A 26,433-nucleotide genomic window follows, 5' to 3' on the forward strand; every position below is an offset into this window, starting at 1 on the left:
TCCAGGTTGGTGTATGGCCAGGCCACACACACACACACACACACACACACACTTGATTCAGTCACTTCACACACACTCACACACACACACACAGAGTTGCCCAAAGGTAGCAGCATCTAAAGCTTACGGTGATCCTGAGGGATGTGCAGACAGATCATACATGGGCACTCTGAACTCAGAAACAAAACAAAACTAAAATCTGCCATCAAAATAGCCCTAAAATAGATATGCCCCTTATATCAGTTTACTGCAGAGTTCTTGGAAGGCACCTTCTGTAGAATCTGATGCTCAGAGTATTCCACAGGTTAATACTGTATCAGCCTGAGCTTGGATGGAATCCTATAGCACAATATCTATTCTGACCTTAGACACTACCATCAGTGGTGATAGTCTGTATCAGAAAGAGACAGATACACATAGTACTTGAAAAGTCCTCCTGCAGTTTTCCAGTGTTTTCTCCATGTCTTCTGGGCAGATAGGATGGGTGAACACCACACAACACTGAAAACAGGAAAATGTAAGTAACTGATATGGAAGATACTTAAGGGGCAATGCAAATTAGCAAAAACAAAGTAGAGCTAAATTCCTAATGGATGACATATAAATTGCATAGTTTTTTCCTTTTCAACTCATACCTATGATTTTTTGTATTCTATTGCTTCTATTATACCATTCTGTCAAAAAATCAGAGTTTATTTTGCTTTGATTTCATTGCTTTCATTGCATGAAAGTGCTACATTTAAAATTTCATTAAATTTATATTTACTACAGCTTCATTAGGACTCTTTCTATAGAATGAATACTGTATTTGCTTCCACTTGCCTTACTCATGTTCTGAGATAACTAGATGACAAAAAGAGCATTTCGAGTTTGTAGAGCATTTCTTATTTTAATTTCAACAATATTACTTCATTTGGCTAGTACTCAATATTTAATGGCTTGTGGGAAAAATACTTCAGAAGACATCTTTCTGAATTAATGAAATTCTTTACACTATATTACTCTATATTTGAGACAAGTTATTTGTTTTTACATATGCATTATTCAGGGTAGCTTTATTCACAACATTTCAGAAATGTTCTTTGCAGTCTCATCTATAAGAAAAATTTCTAGAATATCGTGGTGGTTGTCAGAATTAATACTTCACTTTTAACTGGAAAGTTTAGCTGAAAAATTGTGACTATCATGTCACAGAAATATCAATGGCTCTATCCAGTCTTCTTGTGGTGTAAAGAATAGTAAAATGCAAACTGAAGACATTTGACAGATTGGCAACACATCTGTCATCTTTTAAGAATACAGCAGCAATGATAATATGAACAACTCATCCTCAGTTCATTGTACTTAATATATCACTGATTGCCAGATCAAAAACTTTAGGTTGTAATGATCAAATCAATAGTCTGGTAAAGTCTGAAAGATTCTCTATTACATTATCTTCCACTTAGCCACATGCAAATGTATATAAATAAAACAATAAAATCCCCATAACTGACTCATGTGGTTCTGAATCATTTAAATAATGAAGATCTATGACTCATTTTTAAAAAATCTTCTTGAGCAAATGAGAGCAAAATTCCTTCACAAAGATAACTGACTTACTGTTTAGCAGGTATATGAAAGTGGTTATTAAGGGGTTCTTAAAGAAAAACTTCCACAAACATATAAAATAGTTGGTTTTTTTTCTTATTGTCATTGTGGTACATGAATTTTGTCTTGAGCATATTTCAGTGAATCATCCTCATCTATGCCCATGTAAGAACAGAATGTGGTTTTCTGCAAGTTAATGCAGTGAGAAGTAAAAGGGAAAGTCACTATAAGAAAAGGAAATGAATAGGTGTTATTTTGCATAATGTCTGCACTGAGTTAAAAGCTAAACCAGGAAGGAAGTTGCCATCACTATGCTAGATAGGAGTGCTTTGGTGACATGTGCTTGCTTTTGAGAAAACCAGTAGTCTTCAGATTAGGACTAGGAATAATTATCATGTTTATTTTGTGTTTACCTGAATTTTTCAAAATCCATGAAGGTGAGTGATCAGCTTTTAAAATAACCTTTTATTTATTCTGAAGTCTGCAATTGAAAAGTTGGCACATGCTTTCCTAAAAGCAATGGTTAGGATGCTGCCCACATGTGGAATTTGCAAAGGATATAGACTCTTTTTGTTGATTTTTTTACCAACAGAGTTAATTATGTGTGGTAATTTGGAATGAGTTTGTAATTCATTTACGTACACTGCAAAATTTTTGGTAGCTCTTTCCATGCATGTATTTTCATGGCCTTCATAATGAAGAAAGTATTGAAAATGCTAATGTTCTTTTATAGCAGGTGCTCATGTCTTCAGAAACAACTTTTTAGAAGATTTTATACTTAAATGCTGTAAAACTTTGTACAATTACTATCTGGCAATGAGATGCTCTCTGTGAAGGAGATATGCAGTGGTAACCTGACAAAATGTAGAGCAGAATGGATGTAACTGAGTAAAGCAAATCTTGTAGCATAAATATCAAATTCTTCTTTGTGATCCTAGAGGCTGATACTGAATTTATGATAAATGCTAACTACGCATGTGTGCAAGTTACTTTTTTAAAACTGCATGAGTAAATTTAAATAGTTTTGTCATATCCATTCCTAAGAAAGCTTTTGAATAAATAAGTATGATAATAAAAAGCATCCCTTTGACAAAGAGTGTGTTCTCAGGCATCATAACATAATTTCTTTATGAAGAATATAATTTTCTGAAATAATTTAGCATATTAAAATATCCAGATTAATTTACTTATATATTTTTTCATTAACCATAAAGAATACATATCAGTAATTAGAATATAATGTATAGATTTTTATAGTTTATAAATGAACAAACTTGGTAAGCTGTCATAAGTTTTGAATATCATAACTTTTATAATTCGGTTTAAGATGTTGAAATAATTAATGTTTTACCTCCCTGCAGAGGTAAACAAAGTATTTGTAGCACAGATTATCCAAATAAACAATTACAGGACTATTACCAGAAGGAAACATTAACCTTAGTGTCAAACATCAAAGAATAATTACATTTTTCCATGATAATTTTTCTAGATTGCTCTCTTTGCCATGCTTTAGGCTGCAATAGTGTGATCACTGCAATTCTGTCTTAATCACAGCATGTCTAAAATAAGATTGTGAAGTATATGTGCGGAACAGAATTTTAGTTGGAGCAGCACAGATTTATATTTGGAAAATTAGAATTATTGCTGCATTTTGGAAGTTTTAAAAACTAAATTACTGTATAACAGACTGTGTAATGATGTCTGAATTACATTAGAAAGTAAATATGTTGAACAATTTATTCAAAATCTCTAAGGATTTTGGGTCTCTGGTTCATCAAAAACCTTCTGTTGAAAATGGGTTTTATTTCAGATTTTGTGACAAACTTAAAATGTATAGTTTTTTTGTAAATGTTTCAAATTGCTGGTTACACCATGAGACTTCAGCAGACAGAGTTGTTGGAAATCTTTGAGATGTGAAATATAATCACCAGCTCTTCCTCTGCGAGTTCCTAAATGAATGGCAGAAAGCTCCTAATTCCTGGATGTCTTATCCCAGGGGAAGTTCCAGCATTTATTTTCATTATGAAGAGGGAATAAAAATGGAAATTTATCATTAAACAGCAATTTAAGGGGAAATCAATTTGCAAAAATAAAAAAAACAACAACAACAACAAAAAAAACTTTAAATTTTTTTTCAAAATAATACAGTTCAGCATTACCAGAAGTGAAATGTTTCCTTTCTGTTTGTAAAGCAACCCATTTGTTGGTTACAAGTCATTGAACCTTTAAATTACACTGATTTAGAGTAGGAGGTTATCCTTTTGGGGTCTGATGCTTTCAATCCCAGTCCTGTCCCTTGGGTTCTGCTGCTTGATGGAGTGTATCTCGTTTAATCTATGAGTTGTGTATTCCCCAACTTGTACCATAGGTCTTATATCTCTGCAGTATTATGTGGCAACTCCAGCTTCCATAAGGAAATGATAAAAAATGCAACTTACACACTGCTGCTCTCACTCAGAATACTGCAGATCAAATGAAAAAGAGTCAAACCCATGCAAAGTGAAATATTTGTGATTTTCTTAATGGGAAGCAAGTTTTTTTATAAATTTTGATCTTCCCTGGAATACTTTCATATTAATGGATTTGGATTTTATATAAAAAACCATCATGTAAATAGAGGTTTTATAGAAGAATTTAATAATCACATAACTTCTTAAGCTTAAGCATGTGATTGCAGGTCTTTGAATATAAAACATTTCCCTAGAGTTACTTTGCATGGTTTCATCTCAGCAATCCTTTTTTACTATTCAGGCTGCCTGTGTTCAGATTTCACAAAATCCTTTCCAAGTTTCTAGAGTGATGTTTACATTTGGGAGGGTGCTTCCCAGTGCTGCAGCAAGGAGCAAGGAGTATAGTATGGCTCTGTCTGCCATGTAACCCACTGGGAAAGTGTAGTGTTGTTGCAGCCCTTCTTCCAGCGTTCAACAGTCTATATCCCTCCTTAGAAAAGCCACAGTCCTGTGATGTGGGAAAAAAGAAGTTTGTTTATGCTAGATTGTCATTTGATCTGCTGTCTCAGTAGAGACCTTTCAAGAGGATGGGAAGCACTCTCCCTAACTCAACAACATTCACACCTTTTCCGCTCAGATAACGTGCCTTTGACACACCTACAACAGATAACAGGCCTTTGACACACCTACAGCGTGGCTTACAGGCAGCTCTGGAATCTGTTTAGCCATTTGTGAAGTTCAAAATGGACGGACTTTGCGGTGCTGAACAGAGATGTCTGTCACAGTCCAGCCAACAGATTCCCAAGTCCATGTACAGATTTCTTGGTGAAAAGGGATATGTTAGGGAATTATGATTAGTTGCCCTTGAAAGCTATAGCAGTGGTTTTAGACTGGTAGCCCAGATGCCATGGCTTGCCATGGGAGCAGAGTAAGCATTAAATTTTTGCTCCTGGCTCATCTCCACAGACAAGTTCTACACAAAATGCCTCTTTCAAGTGGAAGAATTTCATCTCAGAAGCCTGATCCATGACCTGTTGTGTGGGTCAGATTGTAAGCATTTCAAGGAAAATTCTGTGTCTTGCCTCAGGGAAAGAGCAAGCCCTAAATTTTGTCTGATATTCTTCCTTTTTATATCAAAATGAACTTTTTGTTACCTGTGTGGTTTACATTTCAATTTATCATGTTTTATAAGGAGTTCATGACTCTCTGATGTAGTGTTGGTAAAGGGAAGATAATTAACTTTGACACTGGAGTTTGGATTTTATTTCTGTGTCCTGTCTGGAATCTCTTACTGAATAATTTCTGAGGTCAACCTGCTGCTCTGTGAGCACAGGTGGCTGAGTGAAGCTGAGCACTGAAGCAACTAAAGGATATATTTTGCTCTCTATTCATAAGGATTTATGATCACATTGCTCCAGTTGCTCATAATGGGAGTTAGATACAAAATTTTCCCTTTATAGAAATGGAAGGGTACTGCTAGAATGGGAAACATAAAACCACAGGTTAGTGCAGCATCAGCTTTGGGAAGTGGTTATTCATAAATACATATTTCATGTTGGGGTCACACAAATTTTTTTTATTCTTGAGTTTTTGTATCTGAAAAAGTACTTCAAAGTTACTGAAAAAGTGTTTCAAAGTTAACACAAGTAAAAATCTGCATGATAAAGCTCTACTGTAATGTGGAAGAGAAATCACACTCATTTATAATTATGTGTTTTTCCTGCTTGCCAGAACTGCATTAATGTACTCTAGCTATGGTACTTTGATACTGAAATTTGACTATGAATACCAAACCCAAAGGTCATAATTAAAATCCATGTTCGTTGACTGAATATCAGAGAATGTGAAGGGTCTGGCTGGAGGATTCACAGCATTGCTGTGTATTTTCACTCTGTGGCTTCAATGTCATTTAGAAAGAAAGCTTTCATTCTGATTATAGCTACTTTACAACATAAATGCATTGGAATGTTGCAACTGTATTGTTCTAGGGCTGAGTTCCCTCTACAAACAAGTTTTCCATTCTTTTGAAGAAGCATAAATGTGCTTTCTCTTCTTTTGAAGAACAGTCAAATTGGAGGAGCTTTGAAACAGGAATGTGACTAGATACCATCAGAAATTCCAGTTACTCTTACAAGAGTTTTAATACAATTCAGCAAATAAAATCCAGTGTCTAGGTTGTGGGAAGACTCTGTGCTTGCTTTCTGTTACATATGATGCATTTAACATCTTGTCATAGCCCTCAAGAAAAAATAAAAAAGGGCATTTCATCATAAGATGGTTGGAATATGCACTACATGATGCTTCTGAGCACATACTTGTCCATGTGTCCTATATGATTGTCTGACTAACGTAGCACTCTTTCTTTTACAGCCAACACTGTAATGGTGTCCTGCATGGATACCTGTTCATCAAGTAACACCACTTTTCCACTTTGTACTTTTAACAATTCTTACAAAACATCAGTGCAACAAAGAAGAGAAAACCAGACTATTTTGCTGAAGGTCATTATAAATAATTCTAATTTCCAAAATATTCCATGTATTTGCCAGTCGTGCTGGAGGGAACAACAGTTCCACCCTAAACAGAGAGAGTGTGAATCCAAGAGGGATGTGAATGTTGATCATCAAGGATCAGGGTCAATAGCTGAAAAAAGTAAGTAGGATAAGAGAAATACTTAATTTTGAAGTAGCTAATTACAAAATAAAAGGCAAGTTTTTATTTGGTACTTAGAAGAAAATTATATGGTCCTGGTCTTTGCAAGTCTATGAACAATGATGGTTTTTAGCTTTTTTTTGCATGGCTAGAAAATGCTGACTTTGTGCCAGATTCTCAGTGGCATTCTTTCCTGGCTGTCAGTGAAACATGTTGGTAGCAAATACTTTCTAAAGTACTCAATTTATTTCTAGGGAGTTGTACTTTCTGACAAATTTTCAAGCTGAATTTTATTTTAAATGTCATTATGGAACTCTACATGTAGATTGCTGGCATTATGAAGATAGGCTGTATCTGAACTCTAACCCTAACCCTAACCCATATCTCACCTGTTTCTTGTAAACACAGCACAAGTCTCACATATTGTGAGGTTTGAAGCAAAGCAAGGACCTCCTGCAGCTGGTAGCAGACAGACAGTGTGTGCACTTCAAATCTCTATCATCATATGGCTTCTGCCTGGCTTCTATCCTTCTCATAGCCTGATGTTTGCCTGTTGCCTTTGACAACTGACCAAAACAACAATAACAAAAAAGTGATAGTAAAGCAAAAAAGAGTTATACTTTGCAGGGAAAATGTATAAGATAACCAAGGCTTTTTAGATCTATTCAGAGTAACTTTACACAGTATATATTTATCCATCTTTTTCATAGTCAGTGATGTAGAAACCTTTATGGTTTTGCAAATGAGACAGAGAATTCACTGTACTGTTTGAGAGTTGTGTCTTGATTTACCACTTGTATAACAGTTTTGTTTTAATTTTTATTTCCAAAAGCAAAAGGCTCGCTTGAAGTGAAAACAGAAAATGTTACTTATTTTTATAAATATTTTAACTTCACTACGGTTTCCAAGAAAGAAGTGGAGCATAATACGAACTACCTGATGGAAATCCACATCAACAATTCTATAGTCAGAGGACAAAATGCAGCCAACAAACAACTAAATCATTCTTGTCTCTTGGCATTGATGGAAGACCAAAATGACTGCATAACTACTTCACTGCAACTGAAGTCTTATGTGGAATGTAAGTTACAAAAGACATTCAGAATGGAAATCAAACTAGAAACAACATAATCTTGCAAAAAATCTCAAGTAGGTAGTTGAAAATATTTAAATATTTGAAAATTTTTAAATATTTCACAAGAAGAGAATACAATTTTGAACATCCCTTATTAGAAAGCAGTCCATAGTAGACAACTGATGATTTTTATAATGATTTAAAGCAGGTTTAGCTGTGACTTCTTTTTTTCTAGAAGAAATACAGCAAAGTAAAGATCTGTACATTGTTTCTTAGCAGCAACAGACTCACACATTGCATGTGACAAAACCTGGAAATAAAATTTTCCCTTTCCTGATAATGGCATAACCCTGTTGTCTTGGAGGTAAATTTAAAAATCCCTGTTAACTACAGTGATAAAAGACCCAAGAGATAGGTTTGACCATTCTATTGTTGTACTACAATAGCCTACTACATAACCTCACTGCAGAATGCTTAAAAGATAAATCTTCAGCTGAAATAAGATTAGTTTTCCCTGAGGACAACCTTCAGCTTTTTATATTTCTCTTTGTGCTGCAAAAGTTTTTTGTTTGATTTCCTGACCATGGTCAGGACTTCCATTCTGTCTATCTACAACACTTTCATTTGGAAATTGCTGAATTATTGCATTCACTTATTTTTGCATGGAAAATATATTTTATGCTGTACCTTTGCTGGAAAAAGTATGTTTTTTAGAGTTGGATTAATATATGTTAATTAAGTCCAGGGAAAATCCTAGAGAAGAAAGCACAGTTTAGGATTGTTTTGGGTTTTTGTTTGTTTGGATTTTTTTAATAGGTGTGAGAGGAGCATAATTTGTAATTTGCTCTGCTAACTTGTGTCAATACTATGAACTAACCACCTTTTGTTAATACTGATTTACCTGGGTAGCAGTAATCTCATATTAGCAATGAAAACTAACAATATGCCTTTTTTTTCCTCTCTACTTCACAACAGCTAAAGAAGTGCTCAGAGCTTTTACTAAGCAAGGCTGATAATCAAGTCATTACAAGCCACTGCAAGATGGGGTAGACTGCTCTGTTTAAAAGGAGCCTAGATTACTGTATTAAAGATATTTTTAGTTCTAAATTAGGAGGAATGAACCATGGGGTCATTGGCATTTGCCTCACATGTTCTTGATGGAGAAGATACAGCGGAAGTTGAAGTCCAATTATACTATTCTAAGTAAGGGAAAGGGAAACAATAGTTTGACTGCAGTCTGTAATTTGGTTTTTTATGAGTTACAGTAACATAGCTGGTTTTTAAAACAGTCATTTGACAGTGCTAAGGTGTGCATTAACATGCAGCTGCCAAAGACGTTTGAAAGGCCATTCAAACAACCAGAGAGGAAAGCTCTCCACATAATTTCTTTGTTGTATACAGTCCTGACTTGTACTAGTTATTGAACTAAATCCCTGTGGAATGTGGGTGCATTTCTGCAGCAGTTGTTGTCCAAAAGAGCAGCCTACCTCCTTTATCCAATCCCATGTGATTCTTCCTCAAGGCAACTTTAAAGGAATTCCCCAGAGGGCTCCTGTGGTGGCATTTCCTCACTTTTTTATAAGAAAAATTTCTATATGTAGGCTCATGCCTTCTCTCATATATGAAGATAGACCACAAGGTTAAGAATGTCAGTACAGGCCATTGTTGGACAGTGGACCACTCCCTTCCATGCTTTATGCAGACAGAGGGGACACGTGTTACCCTTGTTCTACCTTAAATAAAGCATTTCCATTGGCTGAGTTGAAAAGTTTTCATTCATTCAGTCATCTGTATCTATTTCAGCCTTGGAAAGATATATAGATATAGAAATATATAGAGAGATAGATATAAAAATACAGGCAAAAATTAAGCTAAATTCTAGACAGGAAACCTACCATCAAAAACCAGAGAAGGCTGAAAGAAAAAGGCATAATTGCTTCTGTTTTTTTTTTTTTTTATTTGTTTTGTTTTTATCTGTGGGGATAGGCACAATCTGAAAACCTACTATGATGGAATGTTCTGCTTTTCTCTACTGGCAGTGATTTGCTGCTTAATTTTCCCTCTTGTACATTTTATGGACAGATCCAATGTGTATGACGAAGATCACTTGGCTCACTATGATTCCAGTAGTTTTTGTATTTACTGTTTCAATCGTCATCTACAAAATAGTCCAAGAAAATAACCGGAACTGTAAGTAACAAAGCGTTAATCTGCATTAATCTAAATTTTTATGCAAGTAAGAATATATTAATTTATAATAACAAAACTGTTGATTATTACTGTAGCTCAGACACTGATATTTTCATTGTCAAATGGTAAAAGCTTCTTAGAAACTGACTGAAGTACTCAGATGATTGATAGTATCACCTCTCACCTCTGCAAAAATGTAGATGCAAATCCAAACTTGTTGATGGCAAATTAAATGTGGGGATTTTGATAGATGATCGGTGGCATAGTGATATGAACTTCTGGTTTCACACTGATTTCAGTAGATGAAACAATTACTCTTAAACTTTGGAAAGTTTTAAGCAGAAATCCCAATGACCAGTATAAGTGAATTGAAATACCCTTTCCTTCCTGAAGATAATTTATTTAGGTCACAGTCACAAAAAATTACAGGATAGATATGAGGAGATATACACTCACCTGTCTGTCCTTAAAACTGGCTATTCAAATTCATTGGTGGTGTAATCCCATGCAGGGCAACCAAGGTGCACTTTCTTAAGCCAAGAGCTGAGTTAAGCCCTGATAACATTTCATCTCTTTGCTATTACTTCAGCAAAGAAAACATTGCTGTGATTTCTGAAACATCACTATTGAATATTCCAAGTGATTGGAACTTTGCTATGAGAGAACTTGCCATTAGTTCAGCGATTGAAACAATTGTTTCTAGAATATTCTTTCAGCCATGACAGGCTCTTCTCTTGGGATACAGATAGTAATCAGATTTACAGTATTTTCTCTAGCAATATACAATGAATAAAACAATAATAAAATTGTAGAAGTACCCTGAGCTTGAGACCTTTGAGCAATCAAGATAAAGTCCTCTGCACAAAAGCAGTGCCAAAAATTGACCTCTTGTCAGCTGCTGGTCATTGTTTCTCTTCCCAAGTCAGAGGTAGGTGGTACCAGGAGCACATTACCTTTCATCACTGTGGAAAGAATATTACTTAAGCTGTTACCTGAGGGAATAACTCTCAGGTGCTTTTCGCAGCAGTTTCCAGAGACATTCTGCTTGTGTCAGCCCTGAGTGGGCAGAATGCCTCCAGACAACCAGCATTTAGTTGCTATTGCCAGGCAGATGTGCATTCCCCTGTAGTTCAGAGCTGCTGAAAGGTCACAGGGGTAGTAAACCAAATAATAATCCTTATCCATTCCCCTGGTCATCCTTACTGTATGCACAGGTAATTTTGAAATGAAGGAGCAATAGAAGTCTAGCTTTACTCATAACTGAACAGAAGGAAGAGTACTGCCCACACACAAAATGTTTCTGTGATTTTTTGCATAATGTCAATACTTTATGCATATATCTTTAATGACTAAGCAAAATAATTGCTTGAGATGTCAAGTTTGTACCCTCCCCACCTTGATGAAAGGAACTCCTTACCAGATTATGTTGCTTAAAATACATGATATTTTACTTATTGCTAGAAGCAATTTCTGAGACAGATTTCATGTATATAAAACCCACGAAGTGTAAATTATGATTTTATAAGTGGGCTATTAAGTGCTCTAATTTAAAGGACTTTTATTTGTAATTTGAAAACTACTTATAAATGTCATGTCTCTGATTTTCTCTGCTTTGAGTCATAACGTTCTATTTTGTTCTATTAATGTAGAACTGTAAGTAGTGATGATTACTGATTTAGTACCTTTATTCTTAAACATCACATTTTTATTAAATTCAAGTTTTCAGAATCATCATGAACACAAACAGGGAGGAAGAGATGCCCTTTTGAGGCTTCTAATAACTTACTAGCTTCAAGGATACATTTTATGCTAATTGAGGAAAAGTGGGTTTATGAGTTAAATTTACAATATATAACATTATAACCAACATCATTATGTTACTGATAAAAAGACAAGTGCACAAAAAATAAAACTTAAGGTTTATGTGTATATATTAAGATGCCACCTTTCATTGCATGTCTATACACTATTTTTTTCCAGTGAGCTCAAAGAATAGAGCAGAACTATTAGCTATGTTTCTAAAACAGCTGTTATGAGTTTTTCCAGCCATAGTTCAGTTGGTATTTTTTCTCTTCATTTCTGAGCACCACTGAAAGCTGTTAAGAAATGTGGAATTACTCATTTCCTCTTGAGACCTTGCAAGATATTCTGCTAGGTAGACTCTGAGACTCTCTGAATCATTAAGCTATTTTGATAAGTGCATAAAATAAAATATCCAAGTAAACTTGGTGAAGGTTACAACTGATCCATGACAAAGGCCCTAAACTGGAAATTAATTGTTTTGCCTTTTTCTTTCCACTCTTGTCTCACGACCACTTCCAGAGCTTCCTTTGACATTAACTGTTACAATGTATGCTTGGGGCTTTAGAGCTTTAGATCTCCACTGGCTAGTCATAAAAAAATTCATGACCTAAATAATTTGAACTTAATGAATTTCTTAGTGTTCTCAAAGGAAAAAGATAAAAATAAATTCTGTTACATAGAATTGGAGTGAGCCTGTCACCAGAAGCTGGCTGAGCCCTGGACTGCAGTTGCTGCTGAACAGGGCTAACCACAACAGCTGCACAACTGTCTGCAATAAACCCACTGAGAGCACTGCATTTAGAGAGCAGCAGAAGGATGGAAAGACTGAGAGTTTATGAACTGAGTGCTGAGGAACAGCCAGAGGTGCCCAATCCAGCTCTAGCTTTGTCAGGGGTGTGGAGCTTGCTCTCAGACTGTGCGATCTGAGATGAACACCCCACACTAGCAAGCAATCTGTCAGCTTCCTAGGTTGCCTGTGCAGTCCATCCTTGCTACTCCACTGTCAGCAGTGAGCATCCAAACCCGTACTGAAATATGTATTTTTCTTGATATCCTTCCAAAATTTGTTCAAGGTACACAGTTTAGAAAAAGGCAAGGAATAATTTGAAAGGGACAAATCTGAATAAAATTTCTACAAAATTTCATTCAGGAAAATACAAATCATCTGGCCCTTGGTTTTCCTCATCATCTTATTCCGACACCTTCCTGATTTTTTAAACACTTTCCAAGGTATTCAACAGTTTAATAATAAGGAATTTACAAGCTTTCCTTCTAATCAAGGGCTGATGCTAACATAAGACATTTTGTTTAAAGCAGATTATAAACAAAGAGTAGCAACATCAGTTTCTACTGTTCTAAGAAGAAAGAGTTCCATACATGCAAGAAGAACTGTATCTGCTACTGAAATTCATCCTTTTCTGGGTAAGTGTATAAAAGTAAAACAAAATTTAACAAATCTTGAGGCATGGGGAGATCAAGAAAGACCTTTTAAGAATCTCCTGTCAAGAGATGCTTCAAGTTTGTTTCAGAGTTACCTTGGTCCTACACAAATTTGATCTGGCTTATGTTAAGGAAACACTTTTTTGTTTTAAAGAAATAAATCTGACAACAAAACTATAAGAAGACTTATATATATAATGTGAGAATGCTTCTCCCAGTCTTCTCAGTGTGTTGCATTAATGACTTTGAACTTTTTAATTTTTGGTCATATTGCATGCCAGTTTTGAGGTTTGTCACCTGAGTGCTTTGTGTGTGTATGAAAAATATAGAGAGATGTACACATGTGTATGTATGCTCTATGTGTTTGTGACCCTTGATAAAATTTGTTATCAAAGCATGGAATGAATGGCTACAGCAGGACTCAATAAATGCTTTTGCTGGCACTTCATAGCCTATTTCTAGGGTCAAATTCCCACAAAATGCAATTTTTGAGTTTCAGATAGGTAAAAAATTGTGGTCTTCGGAGAGTGTAGTATGCTTACCACACACAAATTAAATGACATGGCTAAACTCAAAGTTTGGATTCTAGAAAACTGGATTTGGCATCAAATATCTGTGTGAGTGCCAATTACCAGGTGTTTCTGTGAGTGTTACTGACATTGCTCAAAGAGTGAAATGTTTTAATAAATTTCATGGATTCTGGTTTTGTGAAGGGAGCTATATCTTTAAAAAGATTAACATGAACATATAGAATAATAGCTCTGAATGTCAAACTAACCTCCCTTCAAAACAAGAAAAATACAAAGCCAGCAATTTAAAAAAGTGGTTTTAAATATGACTTAAGGCTTAAGTACTTTGCTTTTTGTTTTGTTAGTTCTTCGGGAGTAAGAGGAGACCCACTAATTTATGTCTACAACTCAGTATTTCATGGCATTTCAATTTTACCTAGAAAAGAGTGAATAGCTTCTTGTCTGTCTGAACTCCCCTGTGAGTACAATTTATGCTTCTTGCTCTTAAAGCACTGGCTACCTCTGAGATATATTTATGAGCTCATTCTTTTCATTCTGCGTGGAAGGAATTACTTTTCTGACATCTATTGTCTTGAGTAGCTTCACTAATATCATACCTGTTTAAACACATGTTCAGAATAGCATTTTAATGCCATTTAATGTTGTATATCCAAGGCATTTTTGATGAGGGAGTCTTACGGAAATTCAGATCTGATTTTACTAGATTTTACTGAAGAGAATAAGAATCCCTTATTGGTCTGTCATTCTCATTTTTAAGTGCCTCCTACTACAATTGATCCATGAAACTCAGAAAGATGCTTAGTTACATGAACTGCTATAATGGGGTTTATTTTAAAATAAAAGTCCTTGGTTTCACACACCATAATTTCAGTCAATCCAATCAATTTCTTAGTTTATACCAATATAATTTAAAATACAATCAAATCCATATGAAGAGTTTATTCTTTCCATAGTTGCTAAGCTTAGGATTTGTTACCATGATAATGGATTATAAATAGCTACAGATGACTTTGTTGACAGCCCTTGACAATATTTTCCCTATAATTAGAGCATAGCTTGCAATCTTGAAAGAAACCATTGAGATCCACTGAAGACAATACAATCACCCTGGAAACACAGTAATGAGTACTTGAGAGGATGTGACAGTACATCTTATAGATGAAAAGATGGAAAAGTACTCCTAAAAGGTTATTTGAAGTAAAGAAATTACAAGGGAAGAAAAAGAGGGAAGCCTATACTTTGACAATGGGAGTGAATTCTTAGGAGGCTTAGTAAATGACTGGCTTAATGTCACTGTAGTCCTACAAAAAAGTAATTTACAGCATGGATGTTAGTTTTGTAAAACTGTTAGTGGTTTTATATCCATGAATCATTGTCATTAAGTCCAGTGACCAGAGGAAAGGGGGACAAATGTACAGAATGTTCTCTGGTGAAGGATTAAATTTACAACCTTCCAAATTCACAGTACTGCAAAGATTTAAGCACATATAGTGAGGAGAGGGGAGCTTAATAACATTCTGTCATAAATGTTAACTAAATGTTGTCTGGGCTGTAAAGCTAAAAAAGAATGTACTAGACCATGGGTTGTACAAACATTTTCTAGACTTCAGAGCTGGCCCTGCCATTGCATTTATGTATAGTAACTGTCCCTTGAATGGTATGAACTGACAAAAAAGAGTTTCTCTTAAATGCATCCACAAGACAAGTGAAAGAAGACAGGATACCTTTTTTTGTGCAAGAAGTATTCTTTAAGTGGCTGATCTGTATTTCCAGACATGGAGGATTTTCATCAAATAGAACTTGATAGTAATAACAAATGGAAAAGGATCCATTGAAGCCACTTCCTTGCTTTGCATTTCCTACAGAGAATCTTAGTGAGATTCCCACTCGAGAATTTTATTGCAAGAATTTCTTTGAAGAGCTTTCATATATTGAAGAAGCAGTAGAAGAGGTTTTAGAACAGCTTAATAAATTAATAATGGCAATTAGAAGGAGTAGAATGTATTCCCCACAGAGTTTTAAAAGAGCTCAGATAGAAACTGCTGAATTGTCGTTTGCAGCTTACTGCTTAAATCGGTCTCCAATGCAGATAAAAGGAAGAAAGTTCTACTTAACCAGCTGTTATTCCTCTTCCTTGGCCCATTTTCCCTAAACCACTTGGGTACCTCTTTGGTACCTCTTCAGTCTAGTAACTGACTAAGTGTAGTTATTCTCATGTAGCTGTATCCTAAAAAAAAGGTAATCCTGGGCACATGGCACAAAATTACTTGCTGGGAGCAGGCCAGTGTGCATGAACTGTATGCTACATTATTAAAAAAAAAAAAAAGGCAAGAATAAGTTGCAGAGGAATGAGGTTGCATAAATCAGGGCATTTAATAACTAGGCTGAATCTGCCTAGTAGGGTCTGGAAGATTCACTAACATAATTAGTTGGGTTATACTTTAGTGGGAATTTATATTACTGGAATCTTATCACCATAAACTCCCATTCAGACTTTATTTTCCTAGAGTAAGAACAACATTCCTTGTTTATTTTGATTCTATTTCAAATGTGGCATGTGTTAGGAAAAAAAGGCTTGTTCTCATTCCTGTACTAGAACTGGACAATGCAGACAGGGAATATTGTTAAAATCATCATGTTATTGCTCTACAGTCTGTGTGGGCAGCCTTAGTTCAAGCATAATATCTTGTTCTACATTGCTCAAACAATATATTCATTTTTAGTGATGCTCCATTGGCTCATGGAGTTACAGTTTGGTTCCTTACATTTTAGGATACAAATACAAGATTCCTTGACTCAATTATCTGGCTCACAGTAATGCAAAGTTAATTCTGATGGATGGTAGTTTCATAACTCATCCTGAAAGAAGAGCGTTGCAGGGTCACAGTGACAACAAGGATTCAGAGAATAAAACCTCAGGCTTCCTGGCCTGCAGTTGTTTCCTGGACTGTTTAGGGTTTGTGACATCCATACTATTTGATACAAGTGGGCTTGACAGCTATTATTTTCACAGAAGAAACAGCAAAACAAATTCCCTCTCATTTGAATTCCTGTATTGTTTTCTGTGCTATCCTATTAAAATAATAGTTCATTTCCCACAAGATTAGAGGAAATAGGGAAAATTCTGCCATATCTCTGATGTGTTGCTATGGCTTCAGGTTAGTTGACATGTTGGAAACAGAAGCAAATGCTGGCTCAGCAGTGTCAGGGCTGGCATCCCAGCGAGTTCAGACTTACTCCTCCTTGTATTCTGCAATACTTTTGCTTTTTAGCAAAGAGAACAGGCAAGACACATCTTCTACAGCAGCAAATAGATGCCAAGACAAGAAAGAGAAATTTGTTTAATCTTGGCTAACTGAAACATCACCTATTTGGTGGTCCCTCTCAGTTCCTGACATAGTTGAATAATTATCTTTCCCTCTGCAACTTACATGAATTATGTTGGCAAAAGCAAAGCTTCTCATAGTATTCAATATTTAACATAGACTTACATGTTTCTGAAATGCAACATAACCAAGAAAACTGTGAAGCCTTATTACGACTTTGGAGCTTTTAAAATTTTTTTCAGATAAAAAGAAGGATAAAATCTATAGGATGCAGGTAACTTTAGGGAGCTTTTTATAGCCCCTGTATGCTTTCCATAGAGCCCTGATGCACAAAGGATCTTTTCTCTGCTCAGTTTGCATGCATGCAAAACACTCTTACACACAGGCACTGAAGGGGATATCAGCCTATATTTCCATTCTCTCCAGATTCATCTCATTCATCCTAAGGGTCAAACAAGATCCATTGTTATTTTTTTTTAAACTTTTAAAACTTTTTACTTTGCTTTTCATATTCAGCTGCTTGAGTGCCAAGATCCAAACTGTACTTTTTAATTGCATTTGTAAAAAGAAAAGTCCAAATGATGTAGCCGGTAGAGAATGAACATAGCTAGATATAAGTGGCACAGTTTATCCTCTTGTTGTTAGCTCAGTGGAAACCCATATGTAGGTTTACAGAAGTAATGGATAGTCAGGGACAGGATGGACCTGGAGTCAAAATATTGTGTTCCACAGCAGTTCTTTGAAAAATGCATTGGATAAACAACTCTGCGTGCATTTGCCTGACAGTGCTATCTCTGCATTTCCTTATCAGTATTCCACTGAGATACTGTATCAGGATCTGTGTGCTAAAGGCATCACCTCCCCCCTTCCTGCTTCTGGGGTGTATGCTGTCACCTTTGTTGACAACTGGGTGATACCCAGTAGCTCTCCCTGTGTGTGTGACAAATGAGCTGAGGCCACACCACGTGTGCCTGTGGCAATCTGTGGTGCCCTTATGTGAAAATGAGTCAGGAATTTCACACTCTAAATTTCCATTGTTTCTGCTTAACTGGCCAAATTTAGGAGTTTGTATTTTGGGGGGCACTTACATAACCTCAAATTTGCATGCTTTTGGATTTTCACTACAATTTATTCACAAATTCATTTCACACAAATTTATTTGCCTACCTTCAAGCTGCTTCCCAGATCAGTGTAGAATCAGGACATTGTAGTCCTACTAGCATTAAAAGGAAGTTAAATACCAGACATGGTTAGTACTTTCAGTACAGTCCATCTCTGTCTTGTGTTCAGATGGGTCTCAATTATTTTTCAAACTTTCATATGCAAGTCCAACACTCTGCAGGTATATTTGCTGTTAATAATATGGATAAAAATTATTTTAACTTTCAATAGTGAAAACCAGCAAACAACAGGCCCCACTTCCTGCACAGACCACAAAGAGACTGTCTGTAATTCCTGAACAAGAGCATTGTCATGTGGAACAACTGTAGAAGGTAAGTAACCATCTTACAACCCTAATTATTTTGGTTTGCCTCATATATTTAGAATTAATAGTGTGGATATCTGAAGAAAATAATTATTACTTCTTCTAGCCAAGTGAATAAGATGAAAAACTGGATAATGTGTTTTGTGAGAGCTAGGTGGCATGAAAAGAGAATCAGTTTTACTTCTGCTGCCAAAAGTGATCTATAATCATATGTGTTAGCCTGATAAACCCTGTGTGTCCCTGCAGACCTTGGTGCAAATTCTGACACGTTTTTTCTGGTGCAAAATATTGTGTCCTAAACTTTAACACTGTGCTGACATTTGTTTTTACAAGGGCGGAGGAAAAAAGCAATTAGCAAATGATCTCTGAAGAAAATTCCATATTTGAAACAAATAGTCTGCTTATGAAATTCCTCAAGCAAAAGAAATTGATCACTCTGTTGTTCTTCCACCAGTCAGAAGGAATGATGAGAAGCTGGTTTCTGTTCAGAACCAAGACTAATCTCCCAGTCCTAACTTTCTGCAACCACTGTGCTGCAGTAATTGTTTCAGGAATTCCAGATGTAAGGAACCAAATCTTCATAGAAATGTGCCATAAGAGATAGCTCTTCCTGAAAATACTTGTAATGTCTAGAAAAAACAGATGCTACTTGAATAAGTAATACAAGACTAATATTTCAAGTGCATAGACCAGGTGATGGCTACTTGCATGCATGATATTATTGTGTATGGTGATTTTTTTACATTAAAGGCTTAAGGAGTTTCTTCTTTTATATTTCTATTTAAATTGGATGGAGTTTTATTGGAAACTCAATATAATGTCATGCTATCTTTTTATGGTGTTAAAAAATTTATGTACTGAAGAGCAGTTTGATTTTTGTTCTTCATGTGGAAGGATGAAGATGAAATTGCACATTGAGAACAGAACTAAACGAAAAATTTTGAACAGCTTTGCTGACAGAATATGAGGTAATTCCATAGTAAATTAATAACTGAGCTAGAGAATTTTTTGGTGTTTGAATGAGAGTAGCTGGGTTATAGGATAGTATATTATAGTTATTAAAAATACTGGCCCCTGTTTAAGTGATTGTCATCCATAGATCTTGTGAAGACTTACAAAGATAAGAAGTTGTTACTGTTACTATTTTTAAAATGAGGCTGTCAGGAGACACAAAGAGATGACATGACTTGGGAACTCTGTGACATAGCTGACAGCAGTTCCCAGATCATCTGAGTTCAGCTGTTTGCCATTTGGGCTCAGTTTCTGACTGAGCAGGTGCTTTCCAGGCCCCGTTAGCCTTTCTGTAGGGCAGCTTCTTCCTTTTCTGCAGGGATTGCTCCCAGACACTTCAGTACACCATTTATTTTTCTGGTCTCTGTCACATACATGTCTGCCAGGTACTTGCCCAACTTAATTGTTTTTTTTTTACTCTTGGCTTGAAAATAAGACATTTCTAAGGTTGAAATAGGATATGCTGCTAAGCAGGTGCTCACCTTTCTTCAGTGCCTTCACTTATACAGTATTATGGCTGATCATTAACATGCTTTGTTAATTCTGTTCTTCTTCCAGGATGTTGCATTCACCTAAAACACCTAAAACTCATCTTTTAGAAGCAGAGGGAAAAAGTCATGGCTCATTCCCATACAAATTTAACTTTTGTGTTGCTAGAGGTGGGAGTTACTGTTGGGGTGACCTTTTGCTTTTATTACCTAAACTGTTAGGAGCTAAAGGATAGAAAGAAGAGATGGAACAGCTTTTCAGATTTTTGGTTGCTCTGTGAGACAATACATGAGATCCAGGACACTTTGGGCTTAATTACTCCCTTTCCTTAATCTCTGTCTGAATGACTGAAAGAAAAAGATTAGGTATCTTGAGAAAGCCCAAAAGCCTTGTTCAGTGCTGTACAGAAGCAGGCTTGCTTTTCCAGATAGTCCTCCTGTCAGAGGGACAGCTGGCAGTGAGGTGAAATCCAGATGTGATATGTGGGAATAATGCTGAATACATTGTAAATTGTAATGTTACATGACACCATGTGGAAAGATTATTAAATCATCTAGCTGCAGAAATTTAGATCTAGATCTTGCCTTTCATCATTTTTTTTTTAATACATTTCTTAAAGGAATACTCTCTCAGAGCTAAATACTCTGTGAAAATGATAAAAAACACTTTCTGTTTAGTTTTGCTTTACTTCCTGCAAAAACCCCCTTCTTCTCACTTCATCTGATAAGGTCAGATCCACGTCATTACTGCTTGTGTCTGTGGGTGCCTCAGTTCCAGGAAAGCTTGCTAGCTATGAGTACTTGTGGTAACTGAGGCTGGGGAAGGAAATTGTGATCTGCTTTTTGCACGAGTGCTGGGTTTGTCTCTGTGAAGTCTCTAGAATGTGAAGTCTCTAGAATGCTGCTAAAGACTCGTTTGCTCAATGGGGAGAAGCTGTGTTACAAGTACTGCACATGCAAGCTAAGTACTGAGGCTGGAAAAATGCAAAAATAATCAAATTCCCAGAATTGCCAAAGACAGTTCTAGACTACATCAGCCTGATGAAGCGTGAGTTTTTCTCTGAAGTAGGAGGTGGGCTGGAGATGAGAAGCATGTACCAGGGAGCTTCTTGATCAAACCCATCATCTTTGTACGACTGACAGCTGCTCCCCTCAAGAGTGTGCCTCAAGTGATACAAGAGCCTCAAATAGGGAGGGATTCTAGGCAGAGCTAGAAACCTGAGAGAGATCCACTGGGGATACCGCTAACATCTGCCCTTCCCTGCCTCAAACCAACCTCAGTCTGGTTGGTAAGAGTTACTTCAATGTCTGCCCTGAATCAGGCAGGCAAGATGAGTTATACTTTTCCTCATCTTCAGCCAGCTGGAGCTGCACTCAGAGAAATCATTAACCACAGCACAGAGTGTTTGATTTCTCTGTCAGGAGACTACCTACACAGCAGCTGTGGTAGGTGTAACAGCAGTTGTGAGGAGGAGGAAATGTAAAAGCAAGGATAACTCTGATCACGATCAGAGTTATTATCACGATCAGAGCTCATTATAGCTAATGAGCTGGAGAATCTGCTGATGGCCTCAGCAGTGGCCCTTAACACAACACATTGAAAGAGGAAAGGCTGAAAAACAAGGCTAAAATTGGTTTAGCCATGGGAATGGTCAGGAGAGATCTGTTGCCTGTTCTTTGCTTGTTGCTCCAGTTGGCAACAGTGAAGTATTGCTCTTACTAGTAGATTGAAAGAGATATCAATAATCAATTACACATTGCAATTTTCCACTGTTTTTCTTTTTCTAACAAGAAAAAGACATTTCTTTCTATAAATGTATTTTTTAAGTCTTTAGATTTAAGACAATACTGTTGATTATGAAATGTAAATATATTGATAAACATATGACCATACATGTGTTGCCATGTTTATCAATATACTTAGATCCAATTGTGTGGTCTCCTATCTATCTATCTATCTATCTATCTATCTATCTATCTATCTATCTATCTATCTATCTATCTATCTATATCTATCTATCTCTATCTATCTATCTATCTATCTATCTATCTATCTATCTATCTATCTATCTATCTATCTATCTATCTATCTATTCTGTGTGCACATAGAAATGCACCCAAATGCTTTGTTATTCACTATTGCACTGACAGCTAATTCAGCTAATAAAAAATGCACCAACTTCTGCACTTGTGCCTTTGCCAAAGGTGAATCTTTTCATCACAGATCACTTAATGTCTCGGTATTTTCACAATAACTATTACAACTACACTTGACTACCATAGGTAAGAATCCTCTGTTTCTGCCATCTTTCATTAAACTGCCATATTAGCAACTGCCCAGGAAAACAATGAATGAGCCATGTTCCTCAGGTGTTGAAACACACTTTACATATGTTGTGGTTTAGGAATGGTGTTTTCCTATTCAATAGTCCCGCTAAAACCACAGTGCAGCTTGCTTCCCCTCCCCATTGGAAGCACAAAAGGCAAAGATCATGGCTTGAGATATGAACAATTTAGTGGAAACAGCGATGAGATAAGAAGACAATAACAAAAGGTATAGGCAAGAAAACAATTTTCACAGAAAGCCTGGGACAATACTGACTGGCTCTTCCCTACCACTTTTCTCCCCAGTGGAAGGAACATCCTTCTTCTTGGAAGCAAGAGTCCTGTATCCCTGCTCCTGTCAATGACCTGAGGTGGTGTAGAATAATCTCCTAGCCATGCCCACACAGCTCCAAGCTCATCCCCTCACAGCTACTGCAAAATATTAACTCTGTCCTGGCCAGACCCCAGGACAACATATAACAGTTGTCAGTGTACTTCCTTAGTGCTGTGAGAAGATTGTGACATTATTTACCCTAATTTTGTTTAGATTGGAAGCATGAACATTTTATTCAGGGCATATATTTGCATTCAGGGCAAATATTTGGATTCAGAGGGAATGCAGTTCAGGTAAGAGCATGCCAGAATAAGGCTCTGGAGACTATGATTTCTGTCTCTCCTAATGATGCCTCCTTACTAATTTGCATGGTTGTAAGAAAGAACTGTTTATCCTCAGCTAAAAGAGATTGCATAGTGCTTTTAACAAAGCTTTACTTGCATCAACTGGTACTTTTAACTTTAAGAACTCTACTTCCATAAACTATTATTTTCAGCAACTGTGAAATGCTGTGTGATGTATATCTGGTTTGAAAAACCATGAGGACTAGCACTTCTGAATGTGTTTGATTCAATGGCCCTTCCCTAATCAGTGGGGGCAAATAATTAAAGTAAGAAATGAAAGTGGGCAAGAAAGAGGCAAATCACCATACCCATATGTAAGATGAAGGTGTTGGAGCATTCAGAAATATGATTTTGTTGATGGTTATCTGTGAAATCATTGTTGAGTAGGGAAGTTTTGGCTAACCTTTCCCTTGGATGTTAAAGAAGCCTGCCTCAAGGAGTGACTTTCTGAGTCCTGCCCTTGTGACAATCTGTTTTTCCCTGGGGTGGGGCCACATGCAGTCTGGGCAGACTGGGGGGCTCACTGGCCTCTCTCACACCAAAGCTGCACTTCAGTCTTACAGTGGTCAGGGCAGAATAAAAGCCACGTGTAGCATGAAGAGAAACTGTGAGCCCTCTCGTGCAGTACCTCTGTCCTCTGCCTGTTTAAGGGGAAGCAGCACTGTATTCTCTGAATCAAAGGCAGGGTTAATAGACTTCATGAATGGTTAGGGACAGAACAGTGTTCTGTTTGGGGAAATTATGGACAGATAGAGACTTGACAGTTCTTGGATGAAGTGCTGCCATTTTATGAGGAAAGAAAGAAAAGTAAAACTCAGTGTCTTAAAGCCAACTGTTGTGGGCTTTTTTTTTCCTTGAAAGTGCCCAGTGTTATGCTCTGAGTTGATGCTAGATCAAATTCACACAAGTTGGTCACTATTACCCAGACATTTTATTTACTGCATCAATCTCTTTGGCAATCAATGCCTCAAGGACACGATAAAAGAATCTTGGTATCCTGCATCGCATTAATTCTTATAATAAAACTGGTAGACATGTCAAAGACTGCATAAAACTAATGAAAGTTCCACATCAGCAACTGCCAATGATTTTTAGGACACTGCCTTTTGCCATCTGTCTTTGTGAAGGGCTTTGAGATCCTTGAACACCAAAGATGCTTCATGCCTCTGTAGCTCTTTCTGAATGACAGTGTAGCTGCACAGTTAAATCAGACAAGTTGGTCTCCAGTGAATATAGAATTTAAGACACAATCTTATCTTCAGGTGAAATGGATTATAAAACTGGAACATAAGGTAGATGACAGGTAACTGACAGGGACAACACACAGTGTATGGCTAAAAAGATGAAAACCTCTGTCAAAAAAAATTGTAAAATAGAAGAATTTGATGGGTCCCTTTCACAATCTGAGAAGCATGTGGGCATGGAACCTGTGGGTGCAAGGGTTGGCAGAAGAGATCAACAAGTGTATGAGAGGCTGTGTCTTACCCAGCAACATTCAGAATATCATCACCATCATTGTTTTCTAATTAAACACTCCCATAGGGAATTAGAAATTTGATTGTGCATATCCCAGTCTAATGCCAAGAAATTTTAGTGCAGGTATACCTATGGCACTACCTGGGCTTTGGCTCATGCTGCTGCTGCCTTCCTGAAGCGGTCTTTAAATGCCATCTTTGCTGAACTTAGTAGAACAAACAGAAAGTGCAGCTAAAAATATTCTTTGCCTGTTTTCCTTATGTGATTGTGGCTTTACAAAAATGTTTTCATACTTAAAAGAATCTATCTCTCATCTGTCTTCAAGCAAGACACCCACACAAACAACAGAAGATAGGAATTATGCAGAGAAAGCAGTGAAACTCATAAGACATTCTAGCAAAGGCATGTAACGAGTGAGCTCAGGAGTGAGAGGAAGATTACAGTTAAGCTGCTTTCAGGCAGGTATTTGTGAAGAACAGTAGGTGTGATTTTAAATTGCTGGGATCCTTCCAATTATCCTTTTGACAGTTTTTCTGAAAAGCATAATTTCAGTGCTCTGAAGTGATAGTACTGTCATTAAAGTTATCATAAAATTTGGTGTGAAGCTGCTGAAGGGAGAAGTTCCTACTAGTACTGACCTACTGGCTTTGAGGGTTGGCCATTTCTGTAAGACTTAATTTTTTATACCATAATTCCTCTTGATAACTATGATTCTATGATTTATGCCCTCAGGCAGCTTTAAATTGTTTTCAGAACTGTATGCACTCAATGAGGTATTTATTTTTTAAATATCATGAAAGGTAATTCCTCCTGTTTCTGCTTCCGTAAGAGATTCTAGTCTTAATCACACATTAAAATGACAACTCCTCTCAGCACAGAGGAGCTCACAGAATCAGATTGCTGAGCACATTCCAGGGTACTTGGCACAATTACTGGGTCCTGCACTAAATGCATGCCAGGCTGTGTTTCTCTCCAAAGGACACACTAAGGGTTTCCAAGGGAAGCACTGCTGCTTGCTGGCAGAACTGGACTAGAAGGGGCACTGTGCAGGCTGTTTAAATCCACTGCTCCATTAGCTGGCATCAATTTTTGATGCAGTCTGTCCTGCCTACACTTGTCATTTTCTAGCTCACTTTGGCAGCTGCTGCCTCCAGTATGATTTCACAGCCAAGGAACACTTCTAAACCCAGTTCCTACCCTGTAAAAGAAAATGTAGACAGATGTTGTAATCAGGCGTGCAGCTATGGGAACTACCAGAATGGGTGACAAGCTATATTTGCTTTTTCACTCAGTGTGCAAGTTAGAAGTACAGAAATCCTGTACTTCCACTCCACCTCCCTCTTCTCCTCCCTGAAAAGTAAGACAAGCTTGGTTGGAATCTGTGAGCTCTGGGAGCTGCAATCCAAATTCAAAAGTGTCATTCATGGTTAGTGAGAAGCAGTTCACTTGTGAATGTGGAAAAAGCTGCTTTCATTTCATTATTTCCAAATTTGTCCTGCCATATAGCATTATAGAATGGGAATGCAGTTGGGCACAGAAAAGCACTTCAGCTAGGTGGATGTGGTGAATGTTCACCCTTCCATTGCCAGCTTCCCTGGAAGTGGGTAAGGCCTGGTGTGCCTTGCTCAAGTTCCTGTGTCACTCTCGTGGGGCAGGTACCTGGGCCACTACTCAGCTGCCAGGTATCAGTCTCAGTCTTTTGCTCCATTCTGATGCGCATCACCTATTTTGTCTGCCTTTAAGTTACAATGTTGTTTTCTTTTGTAATAAAGAGGAGAATTCATTATTGTGAACATCAAAATTATGACATTTGAGATAAATTAGAGAAGACTTACCCTCCTCTTTTTTTCCTGATAATATTTTCTTTTGTTTCAGGTATCACCCTATGAAATACCAGCACTTCTGGATGAAAG

The 26,433-nt window shown here is 36.8% G+C and overlaps 1 protein-coding gene across 1 annotated transcript; it reads left to right on the forward strand.

Moving 5' to 3' along the window:
• Window positions 1-1,927: 1,927 nt before the first annotated feature.
• Window positions 1,928-26,433, forward strand: TMEM156 (transmembrane protein 156). Its single transcript, XM_036383136.2, has 7 exons — window positions 1,928-2,027; window positions 6,411-6,692; window positions 7,525-7,773; window positions 9,850-9,957; window positions 13,075-13,179; window positions 18,443-18,549; window positions 26,396-26,433. The coding sequence occupies exons 1-6, from the start codon at window positions 1,928-1,930 to the stop codon at window positions 18,544-18,546; spliced, it is 948 nt and encodes a 315-aa protein (XP_036239029.1). The 3' UTR covers window positions 18,547-18,549; window positions 26,396-26,433.

The sequence above is a fragment of the Molothrus ater genome, chromosome 4, assembly GCF_012460135.2.
Source record: "Molothrus ater isolate BHLD 08-10-18 breed brown headed cowbird chromosome 4, BPBGC_Mater_1.1, whole genome shotgun sequence".
NCBI classification, from domain to species: Eukaryota; Metazoa; Chordata; class Aves; order Passeriformes; family Icteridae; genus Molothrus; species Molothrus ater.

Coding starts and splice junctions, on each gene's coding strand:
- TMEM156 (XM_036383136.2), top strand. CDS start 1,928: ATGTGCTTGCTTTTGAGAAAACCAGTAGTCTTCAGATTAGGACTAGGA. Junction 6,693..7,524: donor AGGGTCAATAGCTGAAAAAA/GTAAGTAGGATA, acceptor TATTTCCAAAAG/CAAAAGGCTCGCTTGAAGTG. Junction 9,958..13,074: donor CCAAGAAAATAACCGGAACT/GTAAGTAACAAA, acceptor TTTTGTTTAAAG/CAGATTATAAACAAAGAGTA.